General features: G+C 38.2%; 3 protein-coding genes across 4 annotated transcripts; all 3 read right to left on the bottom strand.

Annotated features, from left to right (window-relative positions):
• Window positions 1–985: 985 nt before the first annotated feature.
• Window positions 986–5,661, bottom strand: LOC128895833 (membrane metallo-endopeptidase-like 1). Its single transcript, XM_054158771.1, has 18 exons — window positions 5,504–5,661; window positions 5,262–5,410; window positions 5,008–5,169; window positions 4,847–4,930; window positions 4,553–4,761; window positions 3,529–4,473; window positions 3,331–3,426; window positions 3,071–3,209; window positions 2,862–2,967; window positions 2,712–2,802; window positions 2,426–2,602; window positions 2,252–2,349; window positions 2,130–2,185; window positions 2,013–2,064; window positions 1,869–1,936; window positions 1,672–1,808; window positions 1,401–1,568; window positions 986–1,286 (listed from the first exon to the last, which is right to left on the bottom strand). Exons 1-18 carry the CDS (start codon window positions 5,521–5,523, stop codon window positions 1,107–1,109), a joined length of 2,937 nt encoding a protein of 978 aa, XP_054014746.1. The 5' UTR covers window positions 5,524–5,661; the 3' UTR covers window positions 986–1,106.
• Window positions 5,662–6,721: 1,060 nt separating this feature from the next.
• Window positions 6,722–11,350, bottom strand: LOC128895793 (neprilysin-4-like). Its single transcript, XM_054158719.1, has 18 exons — window positions 11,234–11,350; window positions 10,986–11,140; window positions 10,688–10,849; window positions 10,480–10,563; window positions 10,176–10,384; window positions 9,245–10,105; window positions 9,061–9,150; window positions 8,839–8,977; window positions 8,647–8,749; window positions 8,481–8,571; window positions 8,169–8,345; window positions 7,972–8,066; window positions 7,843–7,901; window positions 7,667–7,718; window positions 7,526–7,593; window positions 7,332–7,468; window positions 7,097–7,264; window positions 6,722–6,959 (listed from the first exon to the last, which is right to left on the bottom strand). The coding sequence occupies exons 1-18, from the start codon at window positions 11,251–11,253 to the stop codon at window positions 6,780–6,782; spliced, it is 2,850 nt and encodes a 949-aa protein (XP_054014694.1). The 5' UTR covers window positions 11,254–11,350; the 3' UTR covers window positions 6,722–6,779.
• A 663-nt stretch (window positions 11,351–12,013) lies between these two features.
• LOC128895834 (neprilysin-1-like) lies at window positions 12,014–17,148 on the bottom strand. Of its 2 annotated transcripts, XM_054158772.1 has the most exons (18): window positions 16,648–17,142; window positions 16,417–16,568; window positions 16,145–16,306; window positions 15,949–16,032; window positions 15,663–15,874; window positions 14,672–15,592; window positions 14,495–14,587; window positions 14,286–14,427; window positions 14,107–14,215; window positions 13,960–14,050; window positions 13,693–13,869; window positions 13,502–13,602; window positions 13,370–13,428; window positions 13,254–13,305; window positions 13,105–13,172; window positions 12,889–13,031; window positions 12,452–12,619; window positions 12,014–12,374 (listed from the first exon to the last, which is right to left on the bottom strand). In XM_054158772.1, exons 1-18 carry the CDS (start codon window positions 16,668–16,670, stop codon window positions 12,195–12,197), a joined length of 2,937 nt encoding a protein of 978 aa, XP_054014747.1. In that variant the 5' UTR covers window positions 16,671–17,142; the 3' UTR covers window positions 12,014–12,194. The 2 variants fall into 2 exon arrangements, 1 of the variants encoding a protein (XP_054014747.1); XR_008461870.1 differs by lacking the exon at window positions 12,014–12,374 and having other exon boundaries at window positions 12,480–12,619; window positions 12,889–13,015; window positions 16,648–17,148.
• Window positions 17,149–17,626: the final 478 nt, after the last annotated feature.

Raw genomic sequence — 17,626 nt, 5'->3', positions numbered from 1 at the left:
GATGATTCAGAGCGTGCTTTCTCTGGCCGAGCAACCGCGATGTATACCCATTCGATGCACTGGTATAATCGGAGGAGTTTCACCACTTCTTATTTGATCTGTGAAAGTGTTGAAGGCCTGCGCCTGAAGATGAGCGCTCGTGCTACAGTTAGGTAATGTTCCTTTGCCCGATCTAATTTACTGTCCCTACATCGATCTACAACTGTCTCACCGAATTGCAACACCCGTGCCGTTAACGATGCAATACGGTTAGGCGCTTACGTTTCTGATATAATGCGGGCGACTTATTGCTGGGTAACATTGTTACGCGCGACGGTGGCGAGTCATGCAGGCCCTCGTAGGATCCAACACGAAAAAGAATTTCGAAGGCTCCACCCTCGAAGAGAAAAGGAGGAACCGTTGAGATAACAGAATATATTAACTACGTGTCGTAAGAGAAGTACTTATCCTAGAATTCAGAAGCAATATATTTAGATCTCAATACGTGAATTTTATTTTGTCTTACTAAATTCTGGATGAACAGTGTAAAGCCTTCGTTAACGCCTCGGTTGAGATTACCCTTCCAATGCCAAGAATTAATTTACATAATTGTGCATTGACCAACATCTCGATCGTGAGTTGTTTGTACTGTAAGACTGCGAAATTCGATTAGTATCAGCGTCACTAATGGATTTATAGAAAAAACAAGATTGGTGTCTTCTGTCTCGGTGACAGCTCGCAATTAATGTGTCAATCTACGAAACATCGAAGGCAATTTCGAAGTCGATCCTTCTTTCTTGTAATATGGAGTTCAAGGATGAAGAGGAATCGAGATGAATAGACGGGATACACCTGATTGTGAAAAAAAGTAAGGTCACATCCGATTCGTCGATTAGACAAGTGGTCGACATTGAGACAGGATTGAATCACTATAAAGTACTATTCATCATGTTCAGTAAAACATGAAGTTTTACGAAGGTAACGAAATGTATCAAAGGCAGGAGAGTTTATCTGCGAATCATATGCTGTATTTCAGTTTAAAGTAAAATTAGACTCTTTAGGTTCTAAACAATTTTAGGCTAAGTTACACTTTCATCGAATAGATTAGAAATTTGCAATTGTTTAAATTACACCCATATATTGCACTTCTTCTCGGGGTTCATGGGACTACCCACTGGACAATTGAAAGCTCTCGCGAAGTCGTCTGAATTCGACACGGAGCCAATTACTCTTATTCGTCCTGAACTATGCACATCGTACTTGGCTTGCATCACGGCATATTCTGGATCCTCGGATTCGCACCATACCTGCGAGTAAAAATTATTCGACATTATAATTATAGCGTCAGCGATGGATGGTTACAGCTGAGATTATCAATACCGATGAATTTTTAAAGCGTTGTAATTTTTATTTGAACTCACATTGGCAAACGACAGGAAGAAAGTTTGCTCGTTGCTGAATTTCTCTAATCCTGGCAGTGCTGGGTCTGGTCTCGCACACTCACGTTCTCTTCGTTGATAAGCCCTGAATACAGCTTGCAAGCCCATTGTATCGGCAATGTTTTCACCTGCTGTTCGGTTACCGTAGTCCTGCAATTTTTACTATTAGTAGATTCATATTCTAAGATTAATATTCGTGTCTATATATTCAGATTTTTCTGTCCTTTTAGTTTTAATATTATGCAATATCTACCTCGAAAGTAACGTTTTTCCCTTTGACGAGAGGGTATTTGTTAAATTGATCGACGAAACACATAGCTCTCTTATCGTACGCTGCAGCCATTGCGGATAACCACTCCATTGGCTTGCCTTTTCTGTCGTAGAGGCGACCTAACAAACCATCGATTAGTTAAATATTATTCAAATTACAATTCACGAACAACGACTCACCTGAATCATCGAATCCGTGATTAACTTCGTGACCCATGACAACTCCAATTACACCGTAATTAATATTCCTGTCGAAAAAATTGTACAATTACCAATTGAGTATACACGGTAGTACATGGTATAGTAGATGTATAAATTCTTCACCATGGTCTGTTCAGAGCAAAGAATGGACTTTGGAAATCTGCCGCGGTGATCGCTGTGGTAAATAGAAATACAATTAAGTAAATCGAATAAGTGAATTTTTATGACATATGTACGTACCTATGGTATTTGCGTCCGGCATGAAGAAAGCATTCAGCATGAGTGGATTAACGTTTCTGTAAAATATCGTGGTCGTACAATACCGATCAAGAATATTGTTATTAATATTAGTAAATTCTTACAAATTCATTTCTTCTTCCAATGATTGCCGTAACTCCTTCAATTTTCTGTATTTAAGGTAATTCAATACATTCTCGAAATGCGAAGGACCGACCGTGAGCTTTAACGATAATTCAACAGTTAATTAGTGAAACGTTTTCGATTAATTAATTAATAATATTTTAGAGAAAAGTTACCCCTCGAAAGTAGCGTTTAACGAGCGTTGTGTTTTTGTACCACTCTGGATAACCAACTAGATTCTTCATGTTCACTAATTTATCCAAGATAAAATGTTCCGTGTCCTCGTCCATCCACGTAGCTTCCTTGATCTGATACTCGACTTCCTTTTGTATATCGTCGATCATATCTCTAGCCTTTTGTAACAACACACGAAATTCAGAACCGATTAAGAACTTTCAAATAATCATTCATAAACATGAATCTTCGACAGAAGATCATCAACAATATCCTTAGAATCGTTACCGTTTGTGCTATCTCTTCCGAGAAGTGCTCTTCGACAAACTGGTATCCTACTATGTCGCCTAATTCCACTTGTTGTATGCATAACTCCTCCCTATGAAAAGGCACAGATAAGTAAACTCGAGTAGATTCGTAACAGAAAATTTGCATTACCTGGAACTAAAAGCTCCAGTTCCGTAACCATTATGATACACTTCTTCAATTTCTTTTATAGTTATTGGCCCAATTTTACTAACGAAATGCCAATGAATATAATTAACTGTAACAGATTCGCTGGGTTGTTATTTAAGAATAATAGTTCCAATAGCGAGATAAAATTCAAATAAAAGTAGATGAAACGTCAGTTTAAGCATGAGATTTACCAATTGTTTCGCCTGAGGTTTCATCTAATAACCCAACAATCCTCTTGAAGTAATTAGGAAATAGTATCATTTCCACGTCGCCATCCAACGTTATACCTGCTTCTTCGAGAAGTTTTTCTACCTTTTTTCTCCAGTTTACCTGAAAATTTATAAATTACTTGGTTAGGGGTACCTGCACTATCACCTTAGACTTTCTGGAGGTTGTTCTAGTGGTATAATATGGAAACAAGGAGGGTGAATACAGCTTAGGAAATTGTTACCTTGCTGTTGCTTGTACGAGATGGTAAGTTATCGTATAATTCTTGGAAATCATCAATCGTCGACTCGTCGGGTTCCATTGCGTCCATTAACGTGATCTGAACAAATTAAGTCCTATTAGTTCGCATTTTAAACTATAAACATTCCTGTACTTCATCACGTCCAACTGTCTTGTAATGTAAAATAAATGAATTTATTACTTCTCCCAATTTGATTGCGAAGTCAACCATGTCTTCGATACTCTTCTTCATCTTTTCGTGTGATACCTCCACTCCTCTTTCTCTAGAAAGCAGTAACGATACGTTAAATACATAGTCTTTATATTTTTCTATACGTTGCAGCCTCTCTCTTTCTTCTTCTTCAGGGTCATCTTCGTCATCCTCGTCCTCTTCGTCGTCCTCAGCATCGCTGTCCTCTACTTTATCGTTTTCTTCGTCATCATCTTCATTTGCACTGCCATTATCTTGTTCTTCATCGTTATCTTCCGTGGGAACCTCGTTGTCGCTACTATCTTCGTTCTCGACGTCATCGGTATTTGGAGATTCGTCCTCATCTGCACGTTTCGATACTCTTGTCCTCCGGGCGACATGGTCCCTCTGTTGCTTGGTATTATGAACTCTTGTCTTTGTTGGTGTGTTCTTCGACTTCTTCGTTTTTTCGTCAACATCATTTTCTTCGGTCATTTTGGTTCTCTTATTATTTGTTTTGCCATGTAGACGCTTATGACTCTTCCTTTTGCCCTGTTTCTTTTTATCTGATACTTCCTTCGTCTTCTTCCCGCTGTGATGAACTCCATGGGTAGCGTGTTTCCTCTGTTTACGCATACCACGAAGAACTTTATCCTTCAAAATGTCCCTCTTCGTCCGTATTTTCGTCAGCCCCTCGCTATTCCCATTGCTTCTGCTGCGACCTAATTTTCTATGAACCTTCCTTCTAACCATGACATTTTCGTTGTCATCTTCATTATTTTCCTCCTCCTCGTCACCTTCATCATCTTCACCCTTCCTTGGACGTTTCTCTTTGCTTCCATTCTCTTGGCTACCTTCTCCACTTTCATTGTTTTCATCGCTGTCATCAGAGCTAGAGTAACGACTACCATCTGGCAGAAGTGAGTATACTTCGGGTAGCAAATGGGGAATACCCAGCTGAAATGTCGAGAAACGTAATTGATAGTTAGTCGACGTTATTACTTATGTATAGACATTATATTAATTATGATCGTACTATTATCGTATCGTTGGCCTCGTAGTAAAATCTACCGTACTGCAAGTCGTGCAATGCATTTGTAAACACCACCCGGGCATAGCTGTCGTCAACGAATTGCCAAGTGTATATGTTATCGTCCCATTCTCCGTCCTCCATTATTAGTGGCCATCCTCCAAATCTCCACATTACGGACAAAATCGGCTCGACGCCTCTCCTTTCCGCTGCCTCTGTTTAACAGTCGTTTCATTTCATGAGAATTTTTCTCTATATAAAGATATTTTTTCTATAATTTATATAAAATTAAATAAATACCTTCGTCCATGCAACTTTTGTACCACAGTTTGGCAAGTTTCACGGCAAAGAGGTCCGTGGGTTTTGGATCATTCTGGATTATACCTGGAGATAGGAAAGTACTTTAATTAGGAATATGTTTCCAATAGAAATGGAAAATAAGTTTAATAGGAATCGCTAACCTTTAACCTGGTTCTCGACTTTTTCCTCCACCATGTCCCATAAACTCCACGTAGTCTTGTTTTCAGGACGAGGATTAATATTCGACCATCTTCCACACGCATATTCGTAAAAATCATCGCACGGGTCTACTGACTCGTCCAAGCTATTCTTAATCACGTTCGCTATATTTTAAGAGCAACGAGATACACGTTTCATTTACGAACTTTTCGTAGTAATTATTTATAATTTCTGTTTCCCACTGGATAATACATACCAATCAATTCGCACTCCTTGGTGTCGCATAGCGAGCGTTCCTTCTTTTGCGCAGCTTCTCGTTTGTTACCGAACAGTCTTTCCAAGCCACGAGAGTAGTCCAGGTAAGATGGTAAGAAAGCTGTATTTATAACAGCGCCTAAAGACAATCTATACAATTTTTTACAGAATTAGTTCGATAGATTATTATTGATTTAAGATATTTTAAAGATATTTCTGAGTAGATGAGCAATGTCAACATACAGAATAAGGATCCGCGTCATGTTGGTAACGTAATTGGAAACAGACTACACGATGATTTGGCTGGAGTGTCGAAGTGACACCCAGTCTTTCTTTATGCAAAGTCCGTAACGGAAAGGATAGTTGACAGTTTTATATCCATGGAAATCCGAAGAAGCCCTGATACTGTTAACGATACGTTCTGATAAGATGTCATAACACATCCCCTGTCTCGAATCAAACGTTCATCCTCTGCCCTTGGAGTTTTATAGATGCAGTATCTCGATGTTACACCCAGGAACTACGTTCGTTTCCGTTTGGCATTGATGATTGTGTTCATTAACGAGCCTCCTGTGATTAGAATGCACTTGAGAGTCTATTTTTATTTATATAAGATAATTAAAAATTGATGCTTCTATCAAACAGTAGAGACAAATATTTCTATAATAAATTCAATAAATTTTTTATGTTTCATCTCTATAATATTAATATTAATATTTCATACAATTGGTAATTGTGGATTTCTAGTTTACGACATTACTCGTTCCCATAAAGATGACCTAAATAAACCCATTAAGTATGATTTATCGAAATTGCGATGGGAGATCCACGGTTGGGTTTACCTTTTACTCGGGGACCCATGATGATTTCAGCAATATTAATGCTCACGACGATTGATTTCTTTTAAACCGTGCAATATAAAATGAGCGAACTCGATACAAAGTTTTTACGATTTAATACAATAGAGAGAATATAATTTCGTAAAAAAAAAAAAGCATTTTGTCTGTGTCATCAATAATCTCCGACGAAGCATTAGTCAAGACACGAGCGTTGTGTGTTTATAGTTGCAATATCTCAATGTTACACTCGGGAATCTTTATTTATTATGAGATTCCCGTCGTTTCCGTTTGGCACTGACGATTGTGTCCATTAACGTGGCTCCTGTGATACGATAATTTAGATACACGTGATTAAAATACATATCGCAATTTATTTTTGTTCATATAGAAGATGATAATTGAATGTGGATGTTTCTACATTGATAATACTACACACATTTTCTAACAATAAATACAAATAATTTATCGAGTTCTATTTACCCTGCTAATGTTACATATATATATATTTTATAATATTAATTTTAATATTATATGATTTTTTATGTTTGTAATGGAACATACACTATTTTTTCAAGAGAATGATGTCGAAAATAGTTTTAAAACATTTCATCGATTGTAGTATATTTATTTTGTATATTTATTTTTTAAAGATACATATTGATAGTATAGAAATGTTTAAATTATATCCATATATTGCATTTCGTCTCTGGGTTCATCGGACTACCCGCTGGACAATTGAAAGCTTTGGCGAATTCGTCCGAATTTGACACCGATCCAATCACTCTCAACCGTCCTGGGCTATGCACGTCATACTTGGCTTGCATTACGGCAGATTCTCTATTCATACTTTCGCACCATACCTGCAAATAAAATTCGTATCGTACATGGTTTCAAAGTTATCGAAAACACGAGGAGCTATTTCGATTGGTAAAATATCGAGGTTATTAATACTGATTGATTTCTGAATATTGAAAACTCCAGTTTGCTAAGGACCTACATTGGCAAACGACAAGAAGAAAGTTTGCTCGTTGCTGAATTTCTCTAATCCTGGCAACGCTGGTTCTGGTCTGTCACACTCTCGTTCTCTTCGCTGATAAGCCCTAAATACAGTTTGCAAGCCCATTGTATCGGCAATGTTTTCACCCGCCGATCGGTTACCGTAACCCTGCAATTTATAATATCAATATGTGAAGTCGAACATTCCTTTATCGAAGAGGAAACGCAATACCGACCTCAATAGTAACATTTTCCCCTTGGACGAGACTGTATCCGTTGAATTGATCAATGAAACACAAAGCTCTCTTGTTGTAAGCTTCAGCCATTGCGGATAACCATTCCATTGGAGAACCTTTCATGTCGTACAGGTGACCTGGCAATCGTGAATTTATTGAATATCGCTCGTTGAAGTTATAATTTTTGAACTCACCGTCTTTATCGAATCCATGATTTACTTCGTGAGCCATGATAAGTCCAATGATAGCGTAATTAACATTCCTGATGATAAAATATTATAATTAACAATTATGTTACTTTCTGTATGCGATAGGATGTAGTATAAATTATTTACCATGGCCTGTTGAGAGCGAAGAAAGGACTTTGGAAGTCTGCCGCGGTGACCGCTATATTCAATGAAATCGCTCTGATTAAATTGCCGTTTTCGAGAATATAAGCATATTAATAGTGTAATTCAAGTATTTTGTTCTGTAGTCCAAGGATTTGTCTTTCGATGCACGTACTACGTACCTATGAAATTTCTTTCTGGCACGAAGAAAGCATTCAACATGGCAGGATCGAACGTCATTCTGTAATACATTGTGCTTCCATAACTCAGATTTAGAATATCGTTCCTGATATTAATATTTACAATCTTACATGGAGTCTTCATCCGGTACAGTTCGCAAACTCTTCCACTTCTTGAATCGCATGTTGTTCAATGTGTTCTCGTAGTACGATGAACCAATCACGAGCTTTAACATTAATTATCAATTAACGATTCAATAAATCGTTTCGAAGAAGCCTCGCGAACAGGTATGCTTATTACACAAAATTATTAGTAAGAGAATAGTTACCCCTTGGAAGCGGCGTTTTACAAGCGTTGTGTTTTTGTACCACTCAGGATAACCAATTAGATTTTTCATGTTCACTAATTTATCCAAGATAAAATGTTCCGTGTCCTCGTCCATCCACGTAGCACTCTTGATCTGATACTCGACTTCCTTTTGTATGTCGTCGATCATATCTCGAGCCTTTAACAACAATACATCATATTTAAGAACAATGAACTACTTTCACACAGCAATTATGGAACGTCTAACTGCGTAAACGTAATATTTGTCGTTAGAGTCCCGTTTTTGCAGGATTGCATAATTTAAGATTCGTACCGTTTTCGCTACTTTTTCCGAGAAATGCAATCTAGCGTATTCGTATCCCACTATTTCGCCTAGCTCAGCTTGCTCCATGCATACTTTCTCTCTATGGTAACGCGAATGAAAAATAGATTAGATCGATATTTGTTTGTAACAATTCGTGACACGCTGATTGCGTTACCTGGGCTGTTCCGGTCCACCTTTCCAATTTTGAGCCAGTTGTTTCATTTCTTTCGTCGAGTATTTTGCCATTTTACTGATGAAGTCCCAATGCACATAGTTAACTGTAACAAAATCACGACGTTATTATTTAGGAACATTCGAATAACTAAAATTAAAAGCAGATGATATATATTTATATGGCGAGACTTACCAATTGTTTCGGTTGGGGTTTCGTCGAGTAACGCGGGAAGTTTCTTGAAGTATTTAGGCGTTGTTACAATTTCTGCGATGTCATCGACTTCGGCTCCCGCCTCGGTAAACAATTTCAGCGCCTTCTTTTTCCAGTTTACCTAAATGTATATTATCGTAGAGCGCTTCGTAAAATGTGAAGGTAACATTAATAATTTCCCTACTCGATACAAAATAAAATTACCTTGCTGCTATCTGTGGTGGATTTGAAGGAATCGTAAATTTCTTGGAGTTCATCCATCGTCATTGTGTTGTAGGCGGGTCTAACGACAATCTGAAAAATTCACGAGGTTTTCATAAAGTCATATTTTTAAAACATTTTCGAAATATACAATTTAATGGAGAATAATTAAATACAATTAACTTACTTCTCCCAATTTAATTGCGAACTCGACCAGGTCTGCGACACCTTTCATCAACTTTTCTCGAGGAATCTCTATTCCCCTGGCTTTGGAAAGTAACAACGAGACATTAAATATATAATCTCTATATTTCTCTCTCATCTCTTCCAGCTTCTGTTTCTCGTCTTCTTCGTTATCATCACCTTCTTCAACGGCCTCATCTTCACCTGGATTCTCTCCTTCCTCGGTGTCTTCGTCATTATTTTCATTGTCAGTCTCGTTGTCATCGTTCTCTTCTTTATCTAGACGTCTTTGGGCAACGTGATGTCTGTGCTTATTAATCCTGTTCTCTCCATGATGTTTACTATCATGAACTTCCGTTTTCATTACGGTAGTCTTCGATTTATTTTTCCTTTCGTGATCATGCTTTTCCATCGGCTTGTTTCTCTTGTTATGTCTAGCCAGGTGTCCGTGCTTCGATGAACCTTTTGTTTTCTTCGCGTTGTGATGAACGTTATGCTCGGCATGTCTCTTCTGCATGTGGTTATCGTGACGTTCTTGAATCTGCGCGATACTTCTATGCGTTCTTCTCCTCGTTTGTCTGCCACCAACATCTTCGCCCTTGTTCCTTCTTCTGCCATGACCTAATCTCTTGTGAGTCTTCCTTTCAGCCACTTTTCTCTTACGCAGTTCCTCCTTGTCTTCGTCCTCTTCTGTATCTTCATCGTCCTCGTTATTTTCATCCTTCTCGTAGCCTTTCTCTTTGCTTCCACGTTCCAGACTGCCTTCTCCGCTTTCGTTGTTTTCGTCGCTGACGTCCGAGACAGGATAATCGCTACCAGATGACAGAATCGTGTACAAATTGGGTGGTAAATGAGGAGCAGTTATCTAAAAAATTTGGACGGATTACAGCGAACATATGGACGACATTAATCGATTTGTGAAATTACGATCGTACCATTATGGTGGCGTTTCCTCCGAACGTAACTTGATTATATAGTAAGTCGTGAAGCGCATTGTTTCCCGTCAAACGAGCATACGAGTCGTCAACTTTTTGCCAGGTGTACGCGAGATCGTCCCACTCGCCATCTTCCATTATCAATGGCCATCCTCCGTGTCTCCATAGGGTGGACAGCATCGGTTCGAGACCTCTCCTTTCTTCTGCCTCTGTTAAATAATTGTTACATGTCGCGTATATAATTTGGAGTTGTTCTTTGATACAGTAACCACGACTGTGAAATTAATGAATCTCGGAGAAATACCTTCGTTCATGCAGCTTTTGTACCACATTTTGGCGAGTTTCACGGCAAACAGATCGTCAGGCTTTTGCTCGGTCTCGATGATTTCTGGAAATGACAAAGTATTAAAATAATAAAGGTGAAGCTAGGCTTTTACTAATCGTTTTTTTCTTCAAATTGGAGATTATTCTTTCTTTAAATTGGAGATCTTGTCTGAAGAAACGATACTAACCTTGAAGTTGTTTATAAATTCGTCTCATCAGTATTTGCCATAAACTCCACGAGTCCTCTTTTGGAGGAGCAGGATTCTTTTCCGCCCACTTTCCGCATGCGTACTCGTAAAAATCATCGCATGGATCTACAGATTCATCCATACTCTCCAAAATCATTTTCCCTGTTTTTTAAAGAGAATAAAATGTATACTTTTAGTTTGTAGCGTTACATTAGCTAATAAATCTCTAATTCTACTTTGACTACAATGTTTTATAGATCCACTGAAATAATTTTGTTTCGCGATGGACGTTACTCACCAATTTTCTTGCATTCTTCGTTCTCGCATACCAAACGTTCCTTTTTTTCTTTCTCAGCTTCTCGTTTCTCGCCGAATAGTTTGTCCAATCCATGAGGGTATTCCAACGCATGGGACGATAACACAGACGCGTTTATAACGGCCCCTAAAGACGCTCTAAAAGAATTTTCACAGAATTTGTTCAATAAACTATCGAACAACGATAGCTATTTTAAAGATATTTCTGGAATCAACAAAATTTCAACTTACAGAATCAGGATCCGTATCATTTTGATAACGTAGCGAGAACCTGATGACTAGGCTGGAGTGTAGAGGCGACACTCCGTTTTTCTTTTTCCAGAATGCGCAAAGAAAACGACAAGCGACAATTTTATATGCATAGAAAGAGGGGAAAAACCTTGATACTGTTAACGATATTTTCTGATAAGATGGCTCACGCCTCGAATCAGACACAGAAACGTGCATCCTTTACCCTTGGTGTTCTACAGATGCAATATCTCGATGTTGCATTCAGGAACTTTGTTTACTGTGAGATACACTCGTTTCCGTTTGTTACAGGCGATTGTGCTCATTAACGAGGCTTCTGCGATTAGATCGTTTAGATACACGAGATTGGAATAAACTTATCGATGTATTTTTTTCGTGTAGAAGGTAGTAACTAAAAATAGACATTTCTGGCGATTAATCAAATTTAAGTAGTTTCTTATGTACCAACATTATTTTTCTTTTTATTGATTTTATTATGATACTACATTTAGTTTTCAGTCCACGACGTTGCCCGTTCTCATAAAGATGACCTAAATAAAACCATTATGTATCGTTTATTGAAATTGATATCGAAGACTGTAATGATTCAGTGATTACCTATAATGGGACCAGCAATAACAAACTTAATGCTTCCGATGATCGAGATTCATATAACTGAACGACATACAACGAGAAAATACTCCACACAGTTTCTTATGATTTTATACAATAACCCGAATATAAAATAACCATAGGTAATTATTTGCAGTAGCCAGTTAAAAATGAAAATATACAGTACTTTATTTATTTTAATCTGTACCCATATACATGGATTAATTACAGGAAAAGAATACAGTAATTGCACTTGATAAGTACAAGTTGTATTACAAATACAGCTAATGCTAAAGTATATAGGGACATAAGAGAGCTAGTGATTATTTAACTATGTTACTATTAACTATTCTTATTTCCATATATTGCATTTCTTTTTAGGATTCATAGGACTATCCACCGGACAATTGAAAGCCTTGGCGAAGTCCTCGGAATTGGAAACGGACCCTATTATTCGTAACGGGCCCAAGCTGTGCGAATCCCGTGTCTCTTTTTCCTTGATTGCTTCAGGACTGGTAGATTCGCACCACGCCTGTAAATATTACATTAATACATTAATAATGTATAAACGCGTTGATAGATATTTAAACGCGTTAAATATGAACTTACATTGGCAAGAGATAAAAAGAAAAGTTGGTCATTGGTGAAGTTCTCAAGTCCTGGTAACATGGGATCCGGTTTCGCGCATTCCCTTTGCCTTCGTTGGTAAGCTTTGAAGGCCACCTGCAGACCCATAGTGTCCGCGATATTTTCCATCTGAGTTTGTTTGCCATAATCCTGTAATATAGAGTGCAGATTCGCGCTATTGTATTACCGCGATACAGGCTGTATCATACAGCACGTGAATGTCAATCGAGAACAGACAGATATCTAGTGGAATAAGAGGACCATGGCCAGACAAGCCGTCCACTTATTCGTTTATCGATCGGAATAACACGTTGGTCGCCACCGTAACCCAGAAATGGACGACAGGACTTTTCATCATGGAACTATAAATAGTTTCGAGACAAAATATTAACTTTGTAGAAATTTTCACGAGTTTTCACCTTTATTGGAACATTGGCTGTTCTATTTTCTACCACGCTGTATCTGTTAAATTGATCTATAAAACAGTCCGCCCTTTTATCGTACTCCTCTGCCATCGCGCGTAACCATTCCGTGTAAGCACCGCGTCTGTCGAACAAATGACCTAAAATCAATTAATATCGCAGTTAGTATCGTTGCTGTAGAGAAAAATTGAGGACTGTTTTACAGTTACTGACCACGGCTGTCGTATCCATGGTTTATTTCGTGACCCATGATGTACCCTATAAGACCAAAGTTTGTATACCTACGAAACGACAATACATGGTAAAATTATTAACGTTTTGTAAAATTGATTACAGAATTTCAATGGTTAATTCGTATTTACCATGGATGGTTGGGCGCGTAGAAAGGTCTCTGAAAATCAGCCGCTGTTACCTCTAAAATGGTAAATCATAGTATGTTTTGAACAATGCTAATGAAATAATAGACTTCAAAACTCACCGATAGCGTTTAAACTGGGCATGAAAAAGGCATTCACGAGCAAAGGATCTATGTCATATCTATAAACGAATTTCTCTTTTGAGTGACTTAAAATGCATAATGAAATTGAAATCAAACTCATCTTACTCTTACCGTTTGTCCGCTTCTCCCGTGAACACGCTTCTTATGTTCTGCTGTTTTTTGTATCTCATGACACTCAAAACGTTTTCGAAATGCGATTGACTAATACTGAGCTAAAATTTTCAATTAACATGTAGAAATTATAGGTTGTCAGATTCAACGTAACTAGAAAATAAAGTTAAGAGTAAAGAGTAAATTCTTACTCCTCGGAAATAATTTTTTACGACGGTGCTATTTCGATACCAAGGTGGATACCCAATCATCTTGACCATGTACACCAATTTGTCTAAAACGAAATCCTTGGTGCTATCGTCGAGCCAAGTTGCACCTTTGATCTGATATTCGACTTCCTTTTGGATGTCGTCGATCATGTCCAAGGCCTTAAATAATAACACGATCAACATATGTGGACGACAATGGATATATCAGCATCGAATCGTTAATGTTTACATTAATTATACAGTCTTTACCGCTTTCATAGTTTCGTCAGGAAAATAGCGTTTCACATACTCGTAACCCAAATAGTTTTTCAGCTTTAAGTCTTCGATGCATACTTCTGATCTGAAAAAGCATATTTTCGTTGTTGCTTCGAAACAGGAATACCTTGAAAATATTACCTCGTAATCGTGTTATCCTCGCTGTCTTCCCAAGATGCGTACAAGTCCTCCATTTCCTTCGTAGTAGCTTTTATTACTCTACTAAGGATGTTCCAATGAATGTAATTCACTGCATAAAATTATTCACACATTTCTTTATTCGTCGTTTACCATCGTAGACACTTCATCTTCTTACGTACCAATTGTCCTGCTGGGTGTATTATCCAACAACTTTTTTAAACTCTTCATGTAAAGGCTTGATGGAACTGAGATATTTGTGTTGATATCAACTTCTATCCCCGCTGTAGCGGCCAAATCTTGCACCTTTTTCACCCAATTTATCTGAAAACGGCCGCTTACGAATGACATAATTCCGAATTAAACGATCGATAAACAGAAGAAAGTTTACTTTGCTGTTGCTCGTCTTGGATTTCAAATCGTCGTAGGATTTTTGGAACAGTCGAAGCTGAGTGGATCGTCCAATGTACTCCGCGTATATAATCTATAAGAATAAGCATTGCTGTGCCGTATCGGTTTATAAATAATTTCAATGTTTCCTTTTCTTAAAATAAAGTACGTCAAATACCTTTATGAAACTTATCTGGAACTTGATCAAGTCATCGATGTCTTTCTGGAGCCTCTCTTTTGGTATCGGGATACCTCTGGCTTTGGTAAGGGCTCTGGCAACATTTAATATGTATCCTGCGTATTTCTTCCTGAATTGTTCCCGTTCCCTTTCTTCCTCTGATTCACTATAACTGTCTCCGTCATCTGGAGACTCTTCGTCATCGTCACCGCTACCGCTACCATCTTCATCGTCTCCTTCATCACCGCTACCATCTTCATCGTCTCCTTCATCACCGCTACCATCTTCATCGTCTCCTTCATCACCATTACCGCTACCATCTTCATCGTCTCCTTCGTCACCGCTACCATCTTCATCGTCTCCTTTATCACCGTTACCGCTACCACTACCACTTTCGTCATTCTTTTCGTCATCGTCGCTATCGTTGACAGTTTCTTCGTTGCCTTCGTCATCATTTTCTTCGTCGATGTAACTGCCATAATCTACGTCATCGTCAAAGTACATGTCACCGTTTGTATCATATTTCTTCTCATCGATTCTCAGATTACTCTTCCCTATAGATTCGTCAACTGAAGACGTTGGTTTTCGTTTCGATAATGTTATAACCTTGCGAGCAATGAATTTCTCCACGACACGGTACCGCTTCTGAACTTTTGCGTTTATCGCAGCCCTCTTCGACCTCCTACTTTTCTTTTCATCGTCACCTCGTTTAAGCATCTTTTTGGCTACTCGTTTTCTCGACAGTTTCTTTTTATATTCATTATCCTCGTCTTCGACTTCGAGCTCTTCGCTGTCACGTTTCTCCTTGCTACCTCGTTCTTGACTGTCTTTTTCATCGTTGTCTTCATCGCTACTGTCCATTTCGATCTCGTCGTAGCCCACGAGTTTGTATACTTTTGGCAGCAAATGCGGACTGCTCAGCTGTCGTTTCAAATAATGCGAAGGAATGAAGATAAATGAAATAAAACCAATGTTTATTTTGGAAACTTACACGAAAGGACACTGTCCTATTTAACCAATGAACTGGGTCGGTACTGAGATCGTGCAAACTGTTCAAACCTGTTAAAGAAGCGTAATAATCGTCCACCAGTTGCCATTTATACAAATCCTCGTTCCATTCGTCGTCTTCCATTATCATCGGCCAGCCACCTATTCTCCATAAGGTAAGCAAAAGTGGTTGGAGTCCCTTCTTTTCCAATTCATCTAGATTAATCGAAAAATTCATCGATGTTATCGGCAATGAAGATTTACTCGAATCTGTGGATCAATTGTATTACCTGTATTCGAGCAAGCCTTGTATGCTCGTTTGGAGAGTCTCATGCCCAAGAGGTCGTCAGGGCTTGAATCTTTTTCCATTATTTCTGTGATCATAGCAGAAAGTTTTATGAAACTTTCGGTAGAACTAACAGATAGGATTTTTTTGAATAGAAAATAGAAACATTTTAATAAACATTGTGTCTAAGAGTTAATAACCTAGGACACGTTTTTCCACGATCGTTTGAAGCATTCTCAATAAATTCCAAGAGGTTTCGTCTTTAGGACGAGGATTGTGCACTTTCCAATTTCCGCAAGCGTACTCGTAGAAGTTATCGCAGGGGTCCAACGAGGTGTTCATGCCCTCCGATAACATGTTTGCTGTTGAACGTAAAGTAACGATTTTTGCGTCGAGAAATGTATCGATAATATAATTACTTTAATGTTATAATGACTGAATTGCATTGATAATCCAAGAATATTTCGCTTACCGAGTTGTATGCATTCCTTGGTGTCGCAAAGCGTTCGTTCTTCTTTAGCTTGTTTAATTACCGGTACTTGATCTACGCCGGATAACCATTTTAAATCGCGAGGATTGTCGAGAATGGTGGAAGTAGTCCCAGTAATAACACCGAGGAAAGCTCTATGAAATTTATTAATCGACTCAGTTGACAAATCACTGAATGATGAACTATTTCACTGGTTGCACCATATTTACTCACATTATCCATACGATTCGAGACATTTCGGTAATACAATAAATAAAATGGTATAAAAGGTAAAATAGATCTACGCCTGTAGCACTCAGCCTTCCTGTTTGCAAAGTATACGCCTCGGCACAGCTGGTGATGATTTTATACGTACATTAGACGGAAAGACCCTGAAGTTGCTGAAGATACGTGCTGATAATACATATTTTTTGTATCAATACAGTAGTAGTACTGTGCATTCTCGTCCTATCCGCAAATATTAAAATCGCGCGCTTTTGGTATTTCACAGCAGTTTGCTCGTTAGCAAAATTTTGTTTTAAACGCAAGCACTTGATAGAATAACGAGAAAACGACATGGAAATAAATACTTGCGAATCTAAAGTAAATAGGAAGCTTGGATGAAACGTGACTAATAGCATATCCTCTATGCCATAGAGGAAGTGAAGCATTTATCACATTTATAATTTTCGTAGTCGTGCCACTGAATACGTTGAGAGATAATGTTATTACATATGACATTATCGTTTGTTACAGCATCGTTAATTAGGTCCTTCGTTAATTGATACATTGTAACAATGTAATTATACGAAAAGTTGTACAAATTTAGAACATTATCGAGATGGAAAATATAAATATTACACCGTTCAAAAATTCTCATCAAGGCTTTCAAGTCATTCGTTCAGATTTTTATTACAGATAACGAAGCTATAGCTCTCTATCCTTCCAACCATGGAAATGTTTAGTTATTTTTCATTTTTCATTCGACATTCGAAATTTTTGTTTCCAGGTGAGAATTGCGCTCCTTCTTCGCTGTATCAGCATCCGGATGCACCTCACGTATCGCAGGTCAGTGAAACGGTAGCAATACGTCGTTAGATGCGCCAACATCTTAGCGAAAGGGCTGCGCAATCTTATTTTTTATCGCGGCCAGAATAACCCGAGCAAGTTGGCGCGAAGATGCAGTCCGATCTGAAAATATATTGCAGAAATA

This window comes from Hylaeus anthracinus, unplaced genomic scaffold (assembly GCF_026225885.1).
Source record: "Hylaeus anthracinus isolate JK02 unplaced genomic scaffold, UHH_iyHylAnth1.0_haploid 5, whole genome shotgun sequence".
Lineage (NCBI taxonomy): Eukaryota > Metazoa > Arthropoda > Insecta > Hymenoptera > Colletidae > Hylaeus > Hylaeus anthracinus.
This window is presented reverse-complemented; position numbering and strand designations above follow the sequence as displayed.